At 37.3% G+C, this 25,593-nt stretch overlaps 1 protein-coding gene across 8 annotated transcripts in view; it reads left to right on the top strand.

Annotated features, from left to right (window-relative positions):
• The window catches only part of CDC42BPA (CDC42 binding protein kinase alpha), a 189,448-nt gene that overhangs the window by 137,722 nt on the left and 26,133 nt on the right, over window positions 1-25,593 (top strand). For 6 of the 8 annotated variants that reach the window (XM_037405883.1, XM_037405880.1, XM_037405879.1 and 3 more), the window contains 14 exons: window positions 3,766-3,871; window positions 4,485-4,633; window positions 5,860-5,951; window positions 8,667-8,743; window positions 9,899-9,946; window positions 13,767-13,805; window positions 16,874-16,993; window positions 17,686-17,766; window positions 19,883-19,988; window positions 20,745-20,881; window positions 21,551-21,690; window positions 22,353-22,434; window positions 23,676-23,892; window positions 24,632-24,694. In XM_037405883.1, the coding sequence (XP_037261780.1) occupies window positions 3,766-3,871; window positions 4,485-4,633; window positions 5,860-5,951; window positions 8,667-8,743; window positions 9,899-9,946; window positions 13,767-13,805; window positions 16,874-16,993; window positions 17,686-17,766; window positions 19,883-19,988; window positions 20,745-20,881; window positions 21,551-21,690; window positions 22,353-22,434; window positions 23,676-23,892; window positions 24,632-24,694 (1,457 nt within the window). The remainder of the gene's footprint in view (window positions 1-3,765; window positions 3,872-4,484; window positions 4,634-5,859; window positions 5,952-8,666; window positions 8,744-9,898; window positions 9,947-13,766; window positions 13,806-16,873; window positions 16,994-17,685; window positions 17,767-19,882; window positions 19,989-20,744; window positions 20,882-21,550; window positions 21,691-22,352; window positions 22,435-23,675; window positions 23,893-24,631; window positions 24,695-25,593) is intronic. The other 2 variants (XM_037405877.1, XM_037405878.1) reach the window with 2 other exon arrangements.

The raw sequence follows: 25,593 nt of genomic DNA, 5'->3' as shown, positions 1-25,593 counted from the left end.
CTAGACAACTATTTCAAATGAAGAATTCTGTATTGTTGAGTATATTTATATGGGTGAGCTAAATCCTACCTGATTTACCTACAGAGTGGATGTTAGGCTTCGATTCAGCTGGCCTGACACTGTGACTTACTGTTTACCAGAAGATTCAGTTAATGTTTTCCTTGTTGACTAGATATTTTTCCAATCAACTGTGGTTGATTTTATCTTAATTACTGATTTTGTTTAAAAAAACAAACCCAAAAACCAACCAACCCAAAAAGCCAACCCGAAAAACCTCCCCAAACGCATCTACATTAAATCAAACATAAAAAAGCCCTGAAGTTTTGGGGGTTTTTTTTTGGGGGGGGGGGTTGTTTGTTTTGTTTTGTTTTTTGTTTTAATCTGGTTGCTCTCAGAAGAAAGCACGCGCAAATTGTGGGAAAGGTTTAGCAAAAGTTCTAGGAAAATTCAACTGTAAAACTCAAAACATGAAAAATTCTGAGATGCATTGTGTTTGAGGTAAGAATAATCAGAGTTATCTATAACATAAATTTTGGAGGGCAGAGGGAATTTCAGGGTTTGGGAGCAAAGTGTCGAAAATTTTTAGAGAAGTTTTAAATTTTGTTGGAGAGGGCAGGGGGGAAATGAAAAATTAAGTTGGAGCCTTTGAGCATAGTGATACAAAGACAGAAATTTAAAAGCATTGAGAAACTCCAGGAGAATTAGGAGTCACAGCTCTCAGACTCCCTTGGGATTTTAAATCAAGTAGGATGCAGCTTGACGTAAGACCCTAAGGCTTTAAGACTCCTCCTGTTCAGCAAAGAACTCTAGTCTTCCTGGTCCATTTTGTACTGTAAAGTATCCCAGACAGAGACCTAGAGGCTGCCTTTCTGAGCAGCGTGACAAATAGCATACTAGATACTAGTCAATGGTTATTTGAAGGTTGCCATGATGTTGCTCCAACCAAAAAGCTAAATTTAATTTTACAAAATTTGTACTTTATCATTGTTCTAGGTTCTTTACAGTTAATGAACTAAGCTTGCAAGGGCACTAACGTTACAGGTGGAAACAGAACAGTTAATCTAATCTAAATTTTCAGTAAAGAAAGTACTCTGAGTGGAACCTGAAAAACTTTTCTTCCATAGGTCTTTTGCTGTGCTTGTTAGGGCTCTCTGTAAGAAGGGGGGAAGAAGAGAAGCATTAGTAAGAGTAACTTTACCATTCTTGCCCTAGCTTTTTTTAAAAAAGCCAACCAAACAAGAACAACAACAACAAAAAACCCACAAACAGTATCAAATCAGAAAAAACCTGTCAAGGGCACCTGGGTTCACACGTTTAATCAGTGTCTGTCATTATCTAGAGCATGTTGCCATCTAGTGGGCAGCAAAACTTACCTCGGCTCCAAAGTGTACTCTTCCTGTCTAAGATTCTGAGGAGTTTTCGTGAACTCTATAGATTTTTTGCAAAAATTGACTTTAGATTTAGATTTTAATTTTCTAGATTTCTGCATGTTCTATGGAACATCTTTCTGAGGTTTTTGCATGTGGAGCTTTTCAGCATTTAGAGCCTGAAGGTTCTGTGTGTCATAATTAACTGAAGTGTGTTCTCAGCCTCTGTAAGGAGGGATCTATATGGCATGATAAAAACTGACAAAGAAATTGGACATTTAAAGTTTTTCAGCTTTAATTAGAAAAGTTAAAAAATAAGGCACCGATTAAATTCTATTTTTAATCTGACATTGTCCCTTTTTTTCGGCAAAGGTTTTACACATCATTAAAAAGAGAGATCAAACACTGATTCCTAAATCTATTTTCCCTGCTTGTACATCAGGAAAACTTACTTTCTGACCTTGAGAGTCTCACATTCTTTTTATTCCTGCTTATACTCTTTTTCTTTTTACTGTGTATTTAATGATGCATCTTCTTCACCCCCCCGAAAGCATCTTCTGCTACTTCTCACATCTTTTGCCCACTCTTATACGCTGAGTGATTTGTATAGGCCAAGACTATCTGTGCCTGGTCGTCAAAATGTGCTATCCGGAATGTTATGGGGAAAAAAGTTGGTGTGCTGCTTGCACTGAGCTCTAATGTGCCTTGGGAAAAATAGTGACTCGTTAATATCTAAACTCTTACTGACTTTAGTGTCAGCAGTGCCTTTTTTCTAGGTACCTCTTGAACCAAATCGTAAGCAGGAGACAAAGATAAAGCCCAAAGCATGAATGACTGTTTGCTTTTTCATGTTGGGTGTGTGTGTTGTGGCAAAGGTTGCTGGTTTTGCGTTAGCCTCCCCTGTATTAAAGCAATCTTCCTTACAGAAATGTTAAACTGCACGCCCAGAAGTCACCACAACATGCAGGTGTTTTGCCCGTAGCTTTCACATTGTGATCTTGCCCTAAGGCCACTATGGAAAAGCTCTTCTGTTCCTCCCTTGCCCATGGCTGTTCAAACTATGTGCTTTCTGTCTTTCTTGCCTCCTGGTGACTATCTATAAGTCTTTATTGAGACATTATATTATTTTTATTAATTAATGGCAGACTTGCAGGTAGCACCATTTCCATGTTCACTGTGTGTAGCATCAACCAGAGAAACTTCCCGGAGTGCCTTAAAGGCACAGAGTGGGCATCGATCATGTCCTGCAGAGAGGTCACGGTGAGACAAATTCAACCATCCGGAGAACTCTCATCTCCAGTCCAACATACTCGGGATTTTGGTTACTAAGGAAGGATCAGGAAACCAGGATACGTTCATTTCTGTGAAATGGAAAAGCTATTTTCCCACTTTCCTATAAGTTATTTAAAACTATGTGAGGTTCATGACTTAGAGCACATCCTAAATGTTTCTGTGGTCGGTGTTGATAGGGCTAACTGTGATCGCGCTGTGGTGGCAGACTGCCGGTCTCCCAGGCCAGCTTGGAGACTGGGGCTTGCCCTGCTCTTGCAGAGCTGGGTTTATTCTGTGGGCAAGCGGAGGGGTGATGCTCGGAGCCAGGCAGGTCAGGGGAAGGGAACTGGGGGGAGGCTGGCTGCTTGTTTGCTTTAGGGTTTTCATAAGCTACTTGGTTTCAGTCAGGTCATTTTTTAGCAACTTTCTTTTCTATGGTAATACTTGAGGCAAAGTGAAGAAAGAACCTTCTGCTGTGATTTATCACAGAAAGTTGTTTTTTTCTCTTTGTAACTGATGATCAAAGCATTGGAACAACAGATGTGTCTCCTCCTTGATGTCTTTACACCCAGGAAAACATGTCTTGATAGAAAGCTCGAGGGATGAGAGAGCCTCTTCTGGCTTATGCTGCTTAATGACATTAGAATTAGACTCTCCCTATTTATTTAGCATTTCTTGAAATAACTTTGATTCTATTAGTTCTCATAATCAGCTGAAACATTAAGGTCAACCACTAGTTCCAATATTATGTGGATAGCTGCACTGTTAATTATTGGTTATAAATTTTGTCTTTACTCCTTAAAATTAGGTTGAATCCTGAAAGGTTTCTTTCCCACAGTCTCAATTTCAGATACTGAGACATATATTACATACTTAGATATGTAGTTCTTCCATTTTTATTCCTGATCTTAGTGATATGTGTATTTTTAATGGAACTCTGCAAAGCAGCAAAGGCTTAGTTCTGTGTGGTTTTCTGTGGGTTTTTATTATTATTTCCTTATGGTTTATGATTTTGTTCTGTATTCTGCTTTTTTCTGTTTCTGGTTGCTATTCTGTTGAAGGGACTTTGGGGTTTTTTCTTTAGGTTCTTCTTTTTAAAACACCTTTTTCTTATGTAATTGTTTAGGGTAAGTGATGAAAAGGATGCTCGAGGTTATCTGCAAGCCTTGGCCTCTAAAATGACAGAAGAACTAGAGGCCCTGAGGAACTCCAGTTTGGGTGCAAGAGCTACAGTAAGATTCTACTTCCATAATCCAGATTTTTTTTTTTTTTTTTTAAAAAGACCACTAATTTGGTAGTTTCAGCTGCAGTAATAACCTGTCTGTAGAGTGTCTTTGTTAGGCAGAAGTTAAGACTTTCCTAGAGTTTCCCTTCTGAATAACTGAATAACAAATCTATTGTTTATCAATTAATTGAACACCAGATCTTTATAATGTGATTTTATCTATGATACTGTTTAAGTAGCTAGTTTATATATTAGTTTGTTGAAGGAAATCTATACTATGGGTCATGAAAGTCTTAAAAGTCTTTCACTTGTGAAATGTGAGTGTTCTTCATGGCTGTCATTTCAGTTGAGGCACAAAAGTTCAATTCACAGAATCTCTTTGCATTTGAGATCATGACAGCATCAAATGTTCATCTTGCCTATTTAGTACTTGAGTTTAAAAGGAATAATAGTAATAACAATATTCTTAATTTTTCAGTTTTAGATTACTTTGGAATTAATGAACTCTTACGTTAAGAATATAAGTCTGAAAAACATAATTGTTGAAGTTACTTATATTCCTCATTTTCAGCTTTCTTTCCTCTTATTCTTTCTTCTCTCTTCTTTTTATTTTTTACTAGGACATGCCTTGGAAGATGCGCCGCTTTGCAAAACTGGATATGTCTGCAAGGTTGGAGCTACAGTCTGCTCTTGATGCTGAAATCCGAGCCAAACAGGCTATTCAGGATGAGTTGAATAAAGTCAAAGCTTCCTGTATATCTACAGAGTGGTAAGACTGACTTGTTCTGGTGGAAATTAATGTCGATACCTCCCAGGGAGTGTCATCAAGTCATGATTTTAAGAATCTTGTCTGTCAAAATTTCATAACAAATGATACACCAGTTTCTTACATCTGAATGTGAAAAAAAGACCATCTCTCTCTTCGTTGTGTAAGCAGTTGAACACTTACTGGGAAAACTTGAAATCTAGAAGACTTTCAGAGGGGACACTTTCTCTTCAGCTGTATAATCTCTCCTAATTGTGATAGCAAGTTCAAATGCAAGCAGTGTTTGGATTTGTGTCTCACAACATACTCTCTTCCATTCTATTGATAGCTGCGTTGGCTTAGCCGCCAAAAATCAGTTACTGCTTACTGATTTGCACGGTAATAGGATTTGGTTATGGGAGATCGTGAATTCTTTAATTCCTTCCTCAGACATCCCCCCTCCCCTCCCAAAACCAAAATTTATTCTGAGCTGGGTGAATGCCTGAAGCAGGGATTAGTAGGAAGACATTCCATTTCTAGGTCTCCAGCTTCAATCTAGCTCAGAGCACTGACTTGTTTTGCAGCTTTAGGAAAGCAGTTGGACAGAGCCGAGATTGAAATCTGTTATCTGTAAAGTGGGGATACCTTGTCCCCCTGACTTGGATGTTTCGGAGGCGAGGTAATATGATGATAAGAGGCATGGTAGACCCCCTAAGAACAGGAGAACCAGTGTTTACTTTGATAAGCAAGGATGAGAAGTGTGGTAGAAATGGGATTTATTGAATCTGAAGTACTGTTACCTGTCAGCTGTGAATCACAAAGCACTGAAACAACTAACTGTAAAGTAACTAAGAAAATAGTTCAAAATAACCTGTTAGTATCACAGGCACTGTGAATTAACAAAAAAAAACAAACCATTTTTAAGCATAAAAATACACATGGTCTTTTTTTTTTTTTTTTCCTCATTCACAGGATACAGGCTCACACAAATACTCGGAAACGCAAGCCTATTTAATGGCTAAACAGGGGCCATTAATTGCTTGTTCTGTTTTTGGGTTTTGGGGTTTTTTTAAGGCAGTGTACTAAACAGATCCCAGTAGATTTCTGAATTCATTCCGGCATTTGATGACATCATGAAGCTTGTTGGGCATTAATTTTTAAATTGCATGCAAAGATTGACAGAAGAAGTGACTTGTTATCATGGGTTCTCAACATTTACATAGGTTTTTTGTTTGTATTTTTCTTTGAAGTAAATTGCAAGAATCTGAGAAGAAGAACATGGAACTGTTGACAGATATTGAAAGGCTGAAGAAGGAGACAGAAGAGCTTAGATCAGAAAAGGGTATGGCAACTGATATCCAAGTAAATAATATGTTTCTCATTGGTGGGTACATCTTATCAATTAAATGTCACCTTGCAACTAAAATAAGATACCAACAGACTTTGGCATACAAAATGTGAGCACAACAACTGCATGTTAAGATGTACCCACAGCAGTTGCATTTGCACTTGTAATACCCTCAGTTTTGTTGATACACTTGAACCAGTAAGGTATTATTTGAGTTGGAACTGCATTATTTTTATTTGGTATATGTATAGTGATCTACTGCCAGAAAACTGTTAGAACTGCAGATATATTTATAATCTTTTTCCCCTTTATGATGGTTTAAGGTATTTAGATTTCAATACTGATCTTGGTGTTCTTCATCTATGAACGTTTTGGTCCTGTCTACACAGAGAGTAAACAACTGCATAGGCCTTCATAGCATTTATGTGTTTCTGGGATGACTGTTGATTGGCTTTGTAACCACATAGTGAGCAGTGAGTGTGGTGATGTTTGCTTTGCTGTGGTACTGAGAGTATGTTCTGGAATTTCTAGTGCATCTGTCTAACAGTATTTCACATTGTTGCTGAGAGAAGAGACTTTTTGGCAATTCTGAAATGGAAAAAAAAAAATCATTAAGAGATGATTAATGATCTGGCTGATTCTTTGCAGTTCCCGTAGTAGCTCTAATAGTTGTATCTTTGGAGTCACATGGGAAGAAGTGATTTTTCAGGCCAAACAGAATTACCTAATTTTCTGTAGGGAACTGTTTGAACTCCAGAGTTTCAAAACCTTGGCAACAATTGCTGCATAGGGATGTCAGATATTGTTCAGCCTTTGCAACCTAATGGCATGTTGATCAATAATGCATTGTAGTTAACATTTTTCTCTTATATATAGGCCTCCAAGTGCTGGTTGACTGGTATAAATAATACAAACCTACACAGAACATTAAAAAATGACTGGTACCAATTAGCAAATAAGAGTTAGGGAAATGATACTTGTTCATCTCGATGCTTAGCCCTGATAACCAGGCTCATGCTTCTTCCAAGTCCTTGCAGAGGAACTCTTGATAGCATCTCCCTGGAGACAATAGTGCTTTGTCATGTTTAGCTTTCATTTATAGATTCCTGAACCATCTTAAATACTGTGCATGGTTACTTGACTTCTGATATCTTCATTTGTGGTAAATGATACGTTAAGAAATTATAATTAATAATTTACCCTGTATTTTTTGCAGTGTTTAAAACCTTATTGTTTTTGTGAAAATAGACATTTACTCCTTTCTAAAAAAAAAAAAAGGGGGGGGGGGGAGAAAACAGACTGTTAAAGAAAAGTTAGTTATGCATTTTGCCAGAAGTAAATTAAGATTCTACTGCAACTAATCAAATACTTTGATAGAGATATACCTTAATACAAAATCCTTGTCATCTTTGGACGTGGTTTTCTATATAAGGAGAAATATATTGATGTTTGAATCATGAACTGTATGGAGGATTCAGATGTAGTCAATGTACAGTGGTAGAGTGACTTCTTGATGTGTGGAAATTGATTTCTGGGAAGGGATTACTTAGATTAGCACTTGAATCCTTTGCTCTTTCTAAATGTATTCCAGAAACTTAGAGGGCTGGGGAAGAAGATTACTAAAAATGATTCTGTAAAGTAGCAGGTAGTTTGAGAACTGTTTTGAGTATTTAACTGGGGTTTCAGTGTATTTATTTTTAAAAGAAGAAAGGCTTATTTGTAACTTCTTTGTTCACTGTGGGTTGTATTTGGAGCAAACAGGATGATGTAGCTAGTTAGAGCAAGACATTCACATTTTTTATAAGAAATAAATGACCTTTGATACTATCAGTCTTCTGTGACGTGCAGAGTCCTGCAGGCTCTGGTCATAATAAGTATATATATAATGTATATATATGTTATAGTGTTCGGGAACCTAGAGTTTGTACACATCTGTGATTTATAAACACCCACACACCAATTTGAATTATGCCCCAACGAAAAGAAGGGGAAAAAAAATACATCATTGGAAGCAAGTTAAAACAACAGTCAAGATGTGCCAGCCTCTGCAGCTGCAGTGGATGCAGCGTTCCTGCTCTGCTTACTGGCAGAAAACCACGTCAATGGCACAGCGTGACAGAGATATTTTAAGCTTTACCCAGTATTGTTACTCCTGGGCATTCAAAAGTGAGAGGTGGCAGACAGGCATAGAGCATGGATCAAGGAACCCGTATTATTTGGAAATGCAGCGTGTTCCCCCAACAGTCTGTTCTGTACAGTTTTGTGTTCTGTACATGTTTTGTGGTTACCTCGCTGTTGGCTACAGCTGTCTTGTCACAGCAGCCTATCCAGCGTGTGACTGGAGCAGGGGTGACACCTGCTGCATTGCTGTCTATGTCTGTATGTCCTGCAGCGCGTGTTGCAAGTGGACATAAGCACATTAGAACCTGTGCCTTCTGCATAATAGACCCTGTACTTACAGTGTGTTTTTATGTTGAATTCACACCACACACATCCTGGCTTGGAAAAGGTTAATTAAACATACACTGCTTGCTTAGTGGGTGTATGTCTATTAAAAAAAATCTGCTCTGAAAACAGACCAAATGTGACAACTCATTTTAAAATGTGTAGGTGTGTCAGGTGGATACTCAAACCCTGATTCAACAAGGCAAAGGTCCTCCATGAAAAGGTCATTTTTCTGTAGCTTAAAAACCTGCTGCTGTTTTCTAGGTGTAAAGCACCAAGACTCACAGAATTCTTTCTTGGCATTTTTGAATGCGCCTACCTCTGCTCTGGATCAATTTGAAGTAAGTGTACAGCTATTCTAACTCTCTGTTAGTGGAATTGCAGCTGTTACGTGCAGGTTATATGCATATTTGCTGAGAGTTTGCTACTGTGTTTTAATCACATTGCCCCATTTATATTTGTATATAATAATATGTGAAGATTGTGTCATTTACCACGCTGGCTGTCTTACCGTGAACAGTAGTAGTGATAGTGAATTCTCTCTCAAATCTTGAATGCTGAAATTTGCTGATTTTTGTATTGAACCTGAAAAACGTAGTTGTTCAAATGGCCTTTCTTTCTATTCAGAAAAATCCTAAGTAGTGCAGCTACTGGTTTGGTAAAAATGAGAGGAAATACGTGAATAATCCCTGAATGTATTCCGTGAAGTCATCGGTACTGTATATTTATTAGGTTGTTTTCATCTTCTGTTCATTTTACACAGATTTGTAAAACCCAGATAATTACTATTTATCTCTTCTCCACAGATCCTATATACTTAAATAAAGCTGGCTAATTCCTTTGTCACATTTAGGCAAAAGACCAGCTTAGGTAGAAAACCTGAAAAAAACCTGAAATGATACTGTGTATCTCATATCTTCTTTTTTTAATGAACAGTAAGCAATGCATCTTTTTCCATTTGAAAGAACAGCTGGGGTGAAACTCAATTCAGAGGATGGGACAAGGCACCTCGTTTACAGTTACACATTGGTCTAAAATTTGCCCCTGTTTTTTTCCTGATGGGTGTGCAAAGTCATCACATTTAGCCATGAAAGAGCTTTTGTTATTGATGTGTCAAAATTTACTTTCTTTTCATTGCATATTCATTACTTCATTGTTCTCTCTTGAAGTCCTCACAATTAATACAATTTTAAAATTTGTTTTTTCATCATTTGTCTTATAAGTTACTTTCAGTATGAAATTCCTGTTGGAGTGTAGCAATATTATTTTATTGAGTGAATGCTGGAAAAACATTGGGTTTTATACAGGTAGTTTATTGATTAATTGTCTGTGAAAGGCAATTAATGAGAGCTTACAGAGATAACTGTTACAGGCAATAGTTATTTACAGTTCTTTATTTTTGCAATTTTATTTATACTGAATAGTTTTCTTCATCCATCTCTTTCTCTCTCTCTCTCTCTTTCTTTTTTTTTTTATTGCTGTTTTCATTAAAATAGGATTCCTTTTCCTCCTCTTCATCCTCATTGATTGATTTTATGGATGACGTAAGTCTTTGACTTTCAAACCAGTAAAACCCTCAGTAACAGAGATCAGCTGATTGATTTGGAATATTCAAACATTAATGCAGTCAAAAAAAATCTGCAAGTGCAGTGGAGAACAGGTTATTTCTATAATAGTATACTTACACCTGTTTATATAGGTAGATGTTCCATTTTAAAGTAAATGCTTTCTTTAGGTGCAGGTGAAGAATTCTTAACTGCAAACAGTTTTTCAAATGGGGAGAAGCTGCTTTTGGGCCTTTTCTACCAATACGGCCTGTGGAAACTGGTTCCAAAATCACTGGCACACTTAATTCATTTAGTTCTATTGCTTCCTGTTACTACTTTATGATTAATTGCTTCCAAAAGTTTTCTGATCACTTCAGCGAAAATGTTTTCCTTGCATACAGTTAATTCGTGTTTGCTCAAATAAAATAGTCTGGGTTTTAGCCTATATTGTAAGAGGTAATTTTCATTATAACTGAAGTGAACTTACTACTTTTTATTGTCATTTGAGATGCTGGTTTTGTGTCAGGACAGCGTTTAAATATTTACCTCAGTTAATTGCTTACTAAAGGAACTGAGTTAAAAGCTGAAAACTGACTGCATTATATTTCTTCCAGACTGGAATAGTAGGCACATAAAAATAAACAATAATAAGCTTTCTAAAATCAACGTATGCATCCATGGTAGAGAACCATCTGTTACAACTCTGTAGGTATATTGTGTGTGTACATCTGTGTGTGCTTGTATATATGTGTCTGCACATACACACATATATATACATATGTATTCACAATAGTATAATCCTATTTGCATTAAAATGTGATATAATTAATTTTATTCTAGAAATGTCTGCTCTGAAGGGTGTAACAAAGAGGGTATAGTTTATGGGCCTATTCTACTGATGACATTTCCTTTCACAAACTCTGAAAGAATGTTTTTCTTCTAGATGCTTTTTTTTTTTTTTTCTGTAAAACAGGTATATACCTTTGAGAAAATGTGAAGGTACCGTAAAGGTACAGACAAAATTTGTGGTACCATAGTAGATGGTATTTACCTGCATTTTTGTATAGCATATAGAAAACTTCTATCTTGCTGATGTTGTTGGAATTTTCTTTGACAAAAAGAGTAGTTTCCTGTCACGTTAAGTCTGCAATAAATGAATGGTATTTATATCCTTTAACTGGATTAAAGGAAAGTTCTCTATGTTGCCTGAGTATTAGGAACACTTGGTTTGAATCAGCAGGTTCTTTCGTTGAAAGTTACCTTTAAAAATATCTTAATATTCTCTTCTAAAACTTGTTACCAGAGAAATCAATGTGGCAGAGTAGCTGATGATGTTCTGTTTTGAAAGAGGAGACTTGGGACAAGACAGTTTTTCGTGGTTGCTATCTAGTTAGTTTTGAAGGACGTCGGTACTTTATTCTGTTTTTATTGTTGGTTGTTGTTTTGGTTTTGTTTTTTTAAAGGCGGCAGCATTTTTTTTTTTTTTTTCACAAGCATTTTGACAACATCATGTTTATCTTTTTAGCTATGCAAGTGAGTAATTTTCAACTGTTGGTATACATCCTTTAAGGCATTCTTCCTGATTGGTCCACCCAGATCAAATCTTTTCAGATACCCATTTTTTAGTCTTAGATAAAACTGTAGGTATTCATGTGTATATTGTTGCACGTGGATGACTTACTACATGCAGAATCAAACTTCCCTTGTTACAGCTTCAATCTGAGTCCGACAGGAACATTTTTTTCTCAGTTGCATTGGGCGGGAGTACATTGCTGGCCTGGGCTGGCCAGGGGCTAACGTCTCTAACACCAGGGCAGAATTCTTTCTCGTCTGGCAAAGCTGCAGAAGAAGAGCGTTGACTGTTCAAAGATGAGAAGAGTATCTTGCAGACAAATGCAAGACTTTTTGAGCTACCTGTCTTTATGAGAAAGAGAAATAAAGCTGATGTCCACATTAATAGGAGAAAGGTGTTTAAAGTCAGTTCTGCATCTTTCATTTATTGGACAATTACTTGATTCATTCATAGAGAGATTCATAACATATAGCCTCTGAATTATCAAAATAAATGGTTATTTATGTTTTAGCTCATAGAGTTGGTTCTACATCAATGTGTTAGTCAGACTCTAAATGAAATCATTAAATACAAATATATTAAAAATTCCTCCCCAGTGAATGTGACCTCCATTCCCTTCCCAGTGTCTCTTTTTGGCAGCAGTTACCTTGATGAGCAGCATGTCTTCTAGCATCTCAAGAATTAACCTGTGCTCAGTCAAACCTGAGAAGTGTGTGGGTTCTTTATGTTAAGACCAAAGAAGAATTACAAGTCCTCAGGCCAGACTCATGCAGTGCTGCAATATCGCATGGGTTTCAGAAAAGCCTCTCCTGTAATCAAGAACCCCAAGTAAATATTACTAATGGCCCATATTGTTTCTTCAGCCTCAGGTGCTTCATTAGAAATGACAAGAGTGTAAAATAATATGCAGTTGCAGTTACATAGCATTCTTTGCAACGTCTCTGACGTCTGTGTAACATACAGTTGTGTAAGCAGTACTGCGCTCGGCCCGCTGATTACATTTGGCGTTTACTAGGGTGGGTATGTCATGTGTCAGCCATCCCAGTAACAGAATTGTTTATAGCACTCTGAATGACAAGTTAATTCTAATTTTTTCAATGAGGAAAACAGTAGCTTTGCAATTTCTACTGAAGAGAAGTAAAAATAGATGTCCTGCTGCCTCTGTAGCCTGCAGATGCTGAGCAAGAACCATGGTTGCTCACTGTTCAGATGTGTAGCACTCACTGTTGGTTCCAGCTGTCCCTCCTTGAAAACATACTTTGTCAGGTTGGCAGAGCTGGTGCCTAAATCCTCGCAGCTGCGAAAGCCCACACGTTTTGAGAAATGATCCTTGTATCCCCTGTGGACACAGCAGGGTGCAAAGGGCAGTAGGAACATGTTTTACTGTCCCTGGTATCTGATTTTGGTGGGGAGGGAAGTCATCTCCAATGACTCTGATGAACTGATTTCTAAACATTTGCCACTGTTTCTCCTGTGTGCTGCAGGCTGTCTCTCAGTAATATCTTCTAAGTCTCCTGTGTTCATTACAGGTGTGGGAGTTTTGCCAGGTGGATTTTGTGTATCTCACTAGCTATTAGAAGCAAGCAACTTGTTTTATCTAAAGATGAATTTTTGATTATTTAATAACAGTAAAGTGGAATCCTATTATTTTCCCACTTGCTAGAAAATACTGGTTTTCCCCTGTTATCAACACATTACAAATTAAAAATGTATTTCTGAAATCATCCTGCAATCTGTCCTCATATACAGTTGCCGTGGGCTGTGGTTAAACTAAACAAATCTGAACTTTTTAAATACCTACAGAATAAATCAAGCTCTGAATCAAGTTATTAAACAGAATAAGCCATAGTATATAGCATGTGGTGAGAGCCCTGACTACCTGCACATTCATAATTAAGTTTAGCATAATTCTGGTTCTGATACTTTACATTGGACATATTGTGCCTCAAAGAGATTGCTTTATTTATCTTGTTCAAAGTACAGAGATGCTAACTGCAAATTATTAGTATAACGTAGTCTGCAGTTCAGTCCTGTGCAAAAATGCAAACTTTAAAATAATTGTTCCTTTTTTTATGTTTCATTCCTCCTGTTGCCCCAGAATATCTTGTTTTCAAAATACTTGTAAAAATGACCATGTCTCTGTGTGTCTAAATGCTACCTCTGGAGATAGAGAGTGACGATTTCTGAGCTGATGTGTGTCACTGTTCCGTTTTGTAACATATTCTCCTCCTTTCTTTGTTAAAGCGCTCTCCTTCCTGTACTCCAGCTAACAAAGGCAGACGTGTAAGAGGCTGTCTTACTCTATGTGGCCCTTTATTTTTTGCCTGTTTTGTACATGCCTTTGTTTAATGTATGGATTGTGTATTTACCTCACTGCATGTCTTGTGCTCCTGCTACCGTTTGCTGCTGCTGCTGTGCTTTTTGTTGTTTTATAGCTGTGGGCTAAAAGCTTTTGGAGCGTTCGATTTGGTAATCCTATGGGCAGAATATCACAGTAACTAGAGAAGATGCTTTGGGTACTTCCTCACTTCAATGTGAAAGTTTTTTGATCAGGTAGGCGCAGGTTGGGAAGATGGGTAAATGTCAGATAAGGGCCTGGTTTTTCCCTTGCCCTCAGCGGAGGGCATGTGTCGAGTTATGGGAATTGCCTATACAGGTTTGGCGTTTGGCAGGCATGTCATAGCAAAGGGTAGAAAATATCACAGTACAGAAATAAACAAACGGGAAGTGGGCAACTGAGTAAATTGGAGCATCAAGGAGGGCAGGAAAAATTCATACAAGGAAAGCAGAAGGATGTCTTGTAGTCCTGTTAAGCTGGAAAGCTCTACGGTGTTTCAAAAATCAAGGTGGATTTTTAACATGGTGTTATCAGAGCTTTGTCAGACTGCATTTGTAGCAGATAGACTATGTCCATTTTCAACTCATACTGCCACTTTTGTTTCTTTTACGCATGTATGACAATAGGAATAAGAAAGTATACAAAGCATTTATATTGAATATTTAATAAATAAGCAATAATGCCCAACAGCTCTAAGAGTGCCCTTACCTGTGCAGTTCAAAGCACACCGCTGTGTCTTAGGCCAGCATCCTTGGGTTTGTTGGCTGTGGCTCCAATTCCAAAGGTCATCTCTCCTCAAGATGTGTTTATACACAGGCCAGCTTTGGCTCAGACTTACACAGGTGACACTGTGGAGACAGCTAAGCACAGGCCTGTGGAAGACAACAAGGCTGTTACAGATTGCTAGGAAATACTGAAATATGCTTTTGATAAACCAGTGGATTTGTTTAATTTTAATGGTGTTAATGTGGTCCACGTAAGCTTTTGGCCATAGTTGAGTCAGGTTGCTTTAGTTCTTCTCATTAAAGCAAGGAACCTGGAGCAACACAGCTTAAGGCCCTGTTTCTGCAGTAAAGGTGGTGGTTAAAATTCCCTTCAAATTCTGTAATGGTAGATCAGGTTCTGTGCATTTTGTGGGCTTTTTATGTTCCGTAAGTAAAGTAAAAATACATTTGTTACTGGTTCAACATTTGTCTCCAACCACAAAGGCTTTGTAGCACATTCCAGAAAAATTCCATCATTCATATCATGCTTGTACTAAAATGAAGAGACACCATGAAAATTCTTTGGTATGCAATGCTGCTTTGAAAGGGAAAGCCTTTGGAGTATCTGGAAGCATCTGTGAAATGATAGATTAGATCTCTGAGTTTAACTTGCAGAAGAAAAGGAATGTCTGTTACTTGCCACAGAAAATTTGCCTGTAGTTACTTATTTGGCATATTTTTTAATTACACTTAAGAAGAAAGTAAAATTTTTGGAGGTCTTTGAGTGGACTCCAAGTTATCACATGTTTAGACTCAATTTAAAAAGGACAAAGTTTAAAATAATTGAAATAGTGTTACGTGTCTGGGGATTTGCTACTTAAAGGCATCAATGTTTCTAATACTGGATAAAGCTTCCAATTATTTGCTTCTGATAAACCTGAGCACAAAATGTTTGCTTTACTGCTGATTTTTGCCTCAATGCTTGAAACACATGATCTATGTGTAGAAAACAGGTGTATCCCAGTGTGAGAATTTGCCGTTTTCATTAGAGAAATGCTTACAGGCATCTTAATGTGCCTAAGTTGACTAAGCTGATGAGCATTTTCACCAGATAATTTTTTTTTTTTAAGGCTATGATAGCACTAGAAGCCATCAAACTTAACTCACTACTGTTAAAAAAAAAGGGGGGGTGGAGAGAGAGAGAAAGAAAAACCAGCAACTGCACCTGTTCGCTACCATGACCGAGTTTCTGGAGGACAGGACTGTATATGCATGTATAAGATTAGCTTGGCAATCTTATTCCCAAAAAGCAGTAAAGTTTGTGCAATTCTTAGTATGGTGTCAATGGCAAATGAGATAAAAAACAGTGGAATGTTCATATGCTTTCTGTAAATGTTGCTGCATATTTGAGTTTGTATGCAAGCTAGCCAAATACTTTGTGATGGGGAACCGATGCCAGCATCGCTCCAGAAAAGCCAGGCATGCAATGAAGGCTTCTGTAGGCTTCCAGCTTTTAGTTTTACTATTAGTGGAGAAAAGCATCCTCATCTTGCGATAATTTTTTTCCATATAAATTTACATAGAAAACTTTGATATGGACATGTCTTGTTTTCAAGGAAGGATCCTGCATTCTCTGATTTTTTCAGTTGCACTGACAGAAGATGACTTGTTATCCAAGTTAACTGGTACCTATATGCCTTGTTGTTCAGTGTAGTTCTGTGTTGGGCTTAGTTTCATTGTCATATCAAGGAGTAAGAAAATATTCCCCTGAAGAAACTGAATTCCTGGTAAGGATGTTTTTGGAGTTCAAATGGGGTAGAAAAAAATAGCAGTTCTTTGTGAATATAATTAACACTAACCTCAGGAAGTATGTTGCTTGCTCTGCCTTTTCTCCTTATTTACTTCTAAATGTATTTGCAGTGATTTACATGGGCTATGTGGGAATTCACTTGTGACAAATCTTTATTACCAGTGGACAAAACCCAGCAGAAAATATTCACCCTTTGAAAATGCTGAGTTACGGGTCTCTTCAAGTGTTTATCAGGCCCCTGAACTAGCAGCTCTTATGCATGTGCTCACCTCTCAGCAGAAGCCTTGGCGTGTTCATTTTCAATAATTTTCATTGCATTTTTAAACTATAATTAGGAATTTGCTTAAAACTGAATTTTTATCCTCTCAGTTCTCTCTTAGGAATTCTACTGCTCACTTACCTTATTTTGGCAAGAGTTGAGAATTAATTTTTAATGATGTCTTTGATTTATTATTTTTTTTGGTTGTGTTTTTTTTTTTCTCTTGATTTGTTCTCCTAGATTGATTCAGTGGAGAATTTTACGTTGTCTAATACTCCATCACGGGATGAAGATAGCAAGTCTCACCTCCATTCAAGATCCAGATCTCCTTCTACAGCTAGTGAGATTGAACCAATCGAGGTACTCCAGTGTTGACAAATTTCTGTCGTCTTTTAGGAGTGACAGTTTCACTCATGTAAAAATTGCTACTGCAAATCCTTCTGTTTAGAATGAAGCTCGTTCCTCTGCAGTGAGACTCTTTAGGACCTTGTAATAACCTTCTGCACCAGTGGTGAATGGCATTTAGGGGAATGTTGCATGTCCTTTCCCATACGGCTAGGGTGGGTGGGCTAGGGGTGGGAACTATATTGAATCAGTTGTTAGATACAGTCTCTCTTCATAAAACATCCTCAGTCATGAGTATTTAAGAAATGATGGCGCGAAGTTAATGTTGTACTGTAGTTTGTAAGAGCACACTTTGGAGTCCTGCTGAAAGTCTTTTCAATACGAAATACTAGCCAGGCTCTGCAGCTGTGATAGTGTGTCCCCTTTCCCTGTTAAAAAAATTAACTGATTATTTTACATTAGAAAAGATTCAATCACATGTTTAAGATAATACAAAGCTACTTTTGACATTTAGGAGATTAATCTTACATGTAATTTTGCTGAAAAATAAGATTTGGTTTTCCGAGTCCTTTTCTGTGTTAATCAGATTGATTGCTTGTATGTTTGGGGGTGGGGGGGGTGGGACGTTGCAGTCTTTTTGCTTCATTCAGGCTGTCTTTGATACTGTGTACTTGATGCCTCATTGATCCTTTGGGGGCTATGTTCAGGTTACAGATCATCCTCCCCGTTCAATTCACACTCCAACCATGAGGACAGCATATATTGGATCAGGACTCTCTGCACCAAAGGTATTCAGTCAAGTGTTCACACTTTTTATAAGGTAGAGGGGAACATAGCACTCCCGGGCAACAGCTTCAGGAGAGCTGTTTGTCACAGCAATCTTACCAGAACTGCCTAGAAGGACTGTTTATATGGAAGCCGGTTGCTTTCTAAAATTTGAAACCCCTCATTCCTACATTATGTGGTTTGACAAGTTGTACTAGGCACACAGGAATCTGATTATAAGAAAAATGGTAGTTTGTAAATTAGAAAGAGATAAATGAACCAGGACATAAAGAAACGAAAAGAGACTTCCTAGAAAGGGGGGTGTTTCCTGGCATGTGTCTGACCAACCTGCCGTTATCTCTGTATACGATAAAACTGATGTCACTGTGGGACAGTCTCAGATTAGCACATCTGTGAGCTGATTAGATGCTTATTTTTGAGAAAAGGCAAAGTGTAAGCCTAAAATGAAACCATAGATTTGCATTTTTTATAAGCAGTGTAGAGTGAGAACAACAGCCAGCACTGGACTGGGAGGAGGAATTCCCGTCTTTCTGTCTTCGGGCTTTTTACTTGCATAAATACTGATTCTGCATCAGTTGTTGAAATTATTTTGCTGTTGGCCAAATAAGCCAGTCAGCGTATGATAATTCACAGCGAATTCTGTATATTCAAGCAAATGAAGAATAAGATAATAGCTACAGAAGGAAAAATTACCCCATAAAAGTTTCAGAAGTGCCCCAACGGCTTAGGAATCTTCTCGATATTTAAAAAAATGACGGTTTTTCTGCAACTAATCAGTGAAGTAAATAAGTCTTTCTGATAGATCTGTTTCTCTGATTTGATAAATTGCAAAACAGCAAAAGACTTCATTTGTGTAAAGGAAAGCTAAAAAGTTTGAGCAGACAGTGTTCTTTGGCAGCATCTTAGTAAATCAGTTAAAAAATACTGCACTTGGAATCCTGTGAAACATTCTACTGTGCATATAATTCAATTTTTGCAAATATTTTGCTCAGGAAGTAATGATTGGCTTTCTGATTTATTATGTTCCCTAAAGAACCTTCTTACTTTATGATTCCATTAGTTTTTAAAGCTAAGTATTGTTTCCCTGCAAGTTTCGAAACAAGACATCCATCTGTAGACAGGCTTCCATTGTAACAGGAAAACTGTTCCTGGAGATGCATGAGGTTTGAGCCCTTAGCTGTGATATCTTATGCTGGGAAAACCAGGCAAGTGATAAAAATGTTAATATACCTACACATTAAAGTATTCTGCAAAATTGTCTTATTTCAGATCACATACATTATCCAAGTTGCTTGGATAGCCTTTGTGTTCACCCTATGCTGTATGATTTCTCCACCTACCAGTTGTTACTTTGCTGGTTTGTTTTTTGGGGTTTGGTTTTTTTTTTTTTTGGAAAAGCAAAGCAGTATTCTGGATTTTATATAAGGCCTTTTATGAATCATACTGCCACATTATGTAGTCATTTAGCCTTGATATCATAGCATCAGCTCTGCCATCCTTAAGGGGAGAGAATTAAAACACTTAACTCATGTTGTCTGTGTTCCCAAGAACTAACAGAAGACAGTCCCTTTTAAAATCAACTTCGTCTGTACTCTTGCTTTTGATTTGCGTGTTCTGAAATTCCCTGTGCTTGCCACCACAGAACTGAACTCGGTCATGCTTTCTAAAAATTAGAATTTTGAAAAAGTTGGGATATTTTTCTTTGAACTTTGGCAACAGTCCTTACAGAGGAGCACTTGATTTGCAGCTTAGAAAATACTGTGGTAGGTTAACTTTGGCTGGGAGACAGTTGCCCACCAAGCACATACATAGACACATTCAGCTTCTAGAGTGTAATGGAATAATTTTGGCAACTTTCCTATCTGCAGTGAAAGCAAACTCATGTTCTGAGACACTGTCCAGTTTCCATGGTTTTGTTTACAAAGGATGGTTTAAATTATCAACAACGAGCACTGATGATGAGTTTTTTTCAGCCTGTGTGTCAGCACCTCAGATCTCATTTCAGCAAACACAAATAAGCTACCTTTTTTAATGCAGCTATGCACTCTGGTGTCTGTGAAAAAGATAACTGTTCAGAAGCGTTACGGGTGTTAACATCCTTGTCTGCTTTTTTCACAGCCTAAAGCGCACCAGTTTGTAGTGAAATCATTTAACACACCAACAAAATGCAATCAATGCACATCTCTGATGGTCGGTTTAATTCGACAGGGCTGTACTTGTGAAGGTAAGCACTTGTGAAAGCAGGAGGTGTGAACTGAAGTTCTTACAAATGCAAATTGCACAGTACATGTTGTAGTGTGATAATGCCTGAGTCTTCTATTTTGAACAGCAGAATATATTGTCATGCTTCAGTCTTTTACCAGTAGAAGCCAAACACTTCAAATGTCTTTTGTAACAGATTACCTGGTTATCTGGGGACATACTCCAGTTGGTGGTGGAAGAGCTTAGCTCAGTTTACTTAAAATAGCAATAAGAGGCCACAGTCAGCAGTCAGGTATGCTGCCAGCAGTTTTGCTCTCTGGTTCAGGGCAAAATGTAAGACAGTTTTGCTGTCAGTACCAATTTTGCTCCTTTCCAGGGCTACTTTATTCTAAGCTTGTATGTACACAGAAAGACATTCATCATTTAGAGGACCTTCCAGCTTTTTGTTTGCTAGTAGAGTTGGGCCTGGAGGAGATCACAGAGATTATCTCAGTATGAGCTTCTGATTAGGCTCTTTCTTACCTGGGTGAAACCAGACTGTATCCATACACCTCTGAAAATGAGAAAGTCAGAATTTAGAGCAGATGAACTTCAAAGCATGAACTGCTCCTGTGCGCAGACTTACGTTTCTGTCTCAGTGTAGCAAAGTACAGTGAAACTATTCAGCTGTTGGTCAAAAAAAAGAGAGGATTCCTTTCTAAATATCGTTACTGTCATAGCTTTTGCATTGCACAAGAAATAACCATCAAATCTTTTTGTTTCTTCTCTTCCTCACAAGTATGTGGATTCTCTTGCCACGTGACCTGTGCAGACAAGGCTCCTGCAGTATGTCCAATCCCTCCCGAACAGACTAAGGGACCTTTGGGAATAGATCCACAGAAAGGCATAGGAACAGCTTATGAAGGACATGTCCGAGTAAGTATCAGGTAGCTGCATTTGAGGCACTTATATTAAATTTGTTGTTTTCCAGAGCTGGAATTAAACTCTTAATTGGAGCATCAGGGGGGATGGATTTAATTATACCTTAAGGTAACAGTTTGCAAACCAAGACCTACATCTTTACAAAGCAACTGTTAGCATTTTCAACAGTAATTATCTCCCCGTTTTTGTTAGCCATTGTGCTTTGAGTTGGTCTTCAATAATCCATCTCTAAAGATCAGATCATCTTCCAGGACCTATGAGTTTTTGAGTCTTTCTGTTGATGCTATTACTGTCTAGCATCATTGGTGTGGGTTCTTGTACATGAATACTAAAAAAAACTACTCTACATGGTCAACAGGAATATGGCCAAAACTAATTAAAAATGAGCTTCTTTCTCTGTATTTGTTAATATCGCTTTGAATGAGCTTGTGAAGTAAGAAGGAAGGATCTGTGGTGCTATGAATTTTTTTAAATAATACATTGTGATGTCTGTGTGGCTGTGTGTGATGCTCTTACTGCACCTGTGCTATTACTTACGTTGCTTAACATTGTTACTGAATAAAAGCTTGTCAGCCTAGATGAGAGAATTGATTTTTGTACTGTATCTTGGATTTTTGATTGCATGCAAACTTAGAGAGTTGATCAGAATTTATTTTGCCAAAGGTACCAAAACCAGCTGGAGTAAAGAAAGGTTGGCAGAGAGCGCTGGCAGTGATCTGTGATTTTAAACTCTTCCTGTACGATGTAGCAGAAGGAAAAGCATCCCAGCCCAGCGTGGTAGTGAGTCAGGTCATAGACATGAGGTAAGCTGTTTGGTGCTGAGTGGAAGCTTCTCGGAAGTACTGGGAGGGGTTTTTTTCTGCTTTTTGTGAAATCGGTAAGCAAGCTCCAGAGCTTTTATGAAAAACTGTAATCTATGTTGAGAGCCACTTTTTGGTTCAGAAGGGCTAGTTTGTTCCCACTGTCTTCAGTATTACTGAAATACTACCAACTTCACTGAAGGTTGAGAACATTTAACACAGCAAGCAGGTAAAGTTTATCTCTGAACTAGGTTAGTTTATGCAGGAGGTCTCAAAAAGCTGTAGCATGTAACTTACAGCTTCTAGTGAGCTCGGATTTTAATTGAAGAGTTAGAGAGGTGTTCTTGGTCTAGGGCTATTTTTAATGTTTGATTATTTTTATTTTTTTAAAAAGGTTTTAATTTGAACAGACAAAACCCACATACTCAGAATAGATTTATCTCCATCAACATTTACCAGGAATTAATCATGCAGCATTGCATTTGTGAGTTTCATCTGCAGATAAAGAGGAAAGGGTCATTTTAAGAATTAGATCTCGTTACTGTCTTGTTGTGTCCTGTCCTTCACAAAGCAAGGCTATTGGTACAACGGAAATATAAATAAAAACCAAACATATAAATTTTACTCTTTAACTCTTTTTCAATTATGTTTGTGGTCTCCATAAGGGATGAAGAATTCTCAGTGAGTTCTGTCTTGGCCTCAGATGTCATCCATGCAAATCGAAAAGATATCCCCTGTATCTTTAGGGTAAGTATTATGTCTTGAACCCAGTAACCCAGAAGTACAGGGTTTCAGAGTGTGGTGTACGGTGTGCACTCACTGACAGCTTGCTAGTATTTTATTTCCTTTGCAAGTTCTGGCCGTGTGGTATCCATGGCAGCAGCAGCAATGCATAAGGATCTGTACGTATGTTGTTTTTGTGGTAAAAATAGCACTAGTACATTTAAATAAGCTCCCATCTCCCCTTTACGTGGCTTTTATTTTTTTAACCTTCACAGTAAGATGTACTTTTCTCAATCTCCTGTTAGTCATTTGGAATTCTTCTTTTCTTTGTGATCTTCTACATTTTCATTTCCTACAGTCACCTTCTGCTTCTCAATTTAACTTGTTGTGGTATTCCTGAAGCCTTTATTTTATATACTTCTATATATATTTATATATATATATATTTATATTTATATATATATATGGTCTCTGAAAACTTCCATTCATCAGGTAGTCAGTATAGATACCTAGTGTAAAATGCTCATCAAAATTTACTTCTGTTATCTGGTATCAGGATTTTGCCATCATTGGCTTTTTCTAATACTCTTCTTATTTTTACTAGATATTCTATTTAACCTTTGACCTCAATGAAATAACTTTGGTGTCTTATTAACTCCCCTGTCATTTTTTTACTATACCGTTGTGTTTCACTCCTTGTTTTTACAGCTTTCAGACTGTTTCATCACTCTGCATGCTGAGAGGAGATAAACTTACAAAAGGGGCATTCATATTTGTCTATAGTAGCTGTACCAAATAGGTGAAAAGGACCATAGATCATTCTTCCAAAAAGACCATTCCTATTGCATTAAATTATTAACAAATTAAATAAATGAATAAACAAACAAACAAAACTTATTGGTCTTTAAAAAAAATACAGAATACTTTGTAAGAATGCTTTTCATTATACAATTGCAGTGAGAAACAATTGATTACCTTATTTAGGGCAGACAATTCCAAATGATAGAATAAATACAAATGTATTTGACAGAAGCCTAAAGTTTTCTCTGTTCTTTGCTGGAGTTATTCGCATCTACAGGTTTTTCTGCTGTGGGTCCTTCATTGAGGTGGAGTGTTTTCTATTAACTAGGGCTAAATTTTTGCATTCTAAATTCAGGCAGCTAGTTAAAAGGACACTTTATAGGCATCTGATACTCTTGTAATAATCATAATGATTAATTTTGTTACTGTTTATGACTTAAAATGCACATTTTAAAATTTTCCAGGTTACAGCTTCCCAGCTCTCTGCATCCAGTAATAAGTGTTCAATCCTGATTCTAGCAGACGGTGAGAATGAAAAAAGCAAGTGGGTAGGAGTGCTGAATGAATTGCATAGGATCTTGAAGAAGAACAAACTCAAAGACCGCTCAGTCTATGTTCCCAAAGAAGCTTATGACAGCACCTTACCCCTCATCAAAACAACACAGTCAGCAGCAATCATAGGTATGAAGTGAGTAAGAAGAAAGCTCTAAGAAAAAGGGGTATGCCAAAGACATACTTTTTTTGCAAAAAAAATTATTAAATGGCATAATCTACTGAATAGAGAGTAATAGGTAGTTTTTATCCCATATGGAAATGTGCATGAGTTTGAGAAGTGCAATTCACTACCCAGTACTTCCATCAGATCTTTCAGAATATTCCCCCTATTCATACATATTCATAATTATGAATAATTTTGACTGAGAATTGGATATTAGTCTTTTATTATTCAGTAAACTTAATTCCTTAACTGGGCAAAATTAGCATTAATAGAGTAGATCACTGACTTTACAAAAACTGCTTGGGGGACCAGATAGAAGACAAAATCAGAGAATGAATTTAGTAATTTTAAATGCTATTGCTCAAAATATGGTAAACTCTTATTTAAATTATTTAAATGTGATGTTACAGTTATTTTGAAGTTGGTGGTACACTTAAGTGCTCTGAATGGTTTGTTAAAGATTATGTTTCTTGCTGTTACTTCTACTATCAGGAGAAATGGGAAACTACTTGTTTTCAAAAATTTGAAAGATTGGGAGGTTACCAATGTTTGTGGTTACATGAATGTGTTTGGTTTGGCTTTATATTTGTTTATTTCAAGATAATAAAAACCTGTCTGTCTTAATCAGAATTATCACTGTTGTTGAAGAAGTATTTCCAAAGAAAAATAAACTTTTTTTTTTTTTTCCTCTTAATATCATAGACCATGAAAGAATAGCTCTGGGGAATGAAGAAGGGTTATTTGTTGTGCATGTCACCAAAGATGGTAAGAGATTAGGAACTGGTAATGATTCCCCTAATATTAAATAATCAGAAAATGACTGTGTAACCTTTTTTTCTCTTTCAATATCCTCTGGTTTAATTTTTCTCAATTTAATATGTTATCAGCTGGACTGGACAACCCCATAAGAGAGCCGATAATCAAGGTGTTCTGTGTGCTTTTTGTTTTGGGTATCCTTTCCAGTAACAATGATCCAGCATCTGGAATGCATTTGAAGATTTTCTTCCCTTGTTTGAAGCGGGTTCAATACTGAATTCAGACCAGGTTGCTCAGGACTTTGTCCAGTCGGGTCTTGAAAATCCCCAAGGACAGAGGTTCTACAGGCTCTCTGGGCTGCCTGTTGCAAGTTATTCTGACAATGAAACATTTCCTTTGTATATCCAGTAGGAACCTCCCTCCTTTCAGTTTGTGAATGTTGTCTCCTCTTCTGCTGTGCGCCTCAGTAAGGAGCCTGGCTTGATCCTTTCTGTAACCTCCTTCTTGGTATCAGAAATGAAAACTTAGGTTCAGTATTGTAAAGACATGCAATGACAGATGCCCAAGCTAATTCAACAAGCTACATGTTTAATTGTATGTTTCAGCTTTTTGAGGGTTTTTGTTTATTCAGTAGTTTTATAGCTATAAACTGTTTTTTAAGTGAGTACTGAAATAATAACATATCAAATCCACTCCTCTCTTTTTCCAATGAGGAAACGCCAAAGGTCTGTCCAGCATTGCCACATCTGGTATTATATTAAAATGCAAGTTTTGATTCTGTACTTTTTAATACTGCAGGGAAGCAATCAAGGGGGTTTCTTGGGTTTCCTTCATAGTTTATCTTTACAAATACATACTTTATAATCAGTTCACGCTGAAACATTATTTACTTGGATTTGGGGTTGTTG

This window comes from Falco rusticolus, chromosome 12, assembly GCF_015220075.1.
Source record: "Falco rusticolus isolate bFalRus1 chromosome 12, bFalRus1.pri, whole genome shotgun sequence".
NCBI lineage: Eukaryota > Metazoa > Chordata > Aves > Falconiformes > Falconidae > Falco > Falco rusticolus.
The sequence above is the reverse complement of the archived record's forward strand: the minus strand, read 5'-3'. Positions and strand labels throughout refer to the sequence as shown.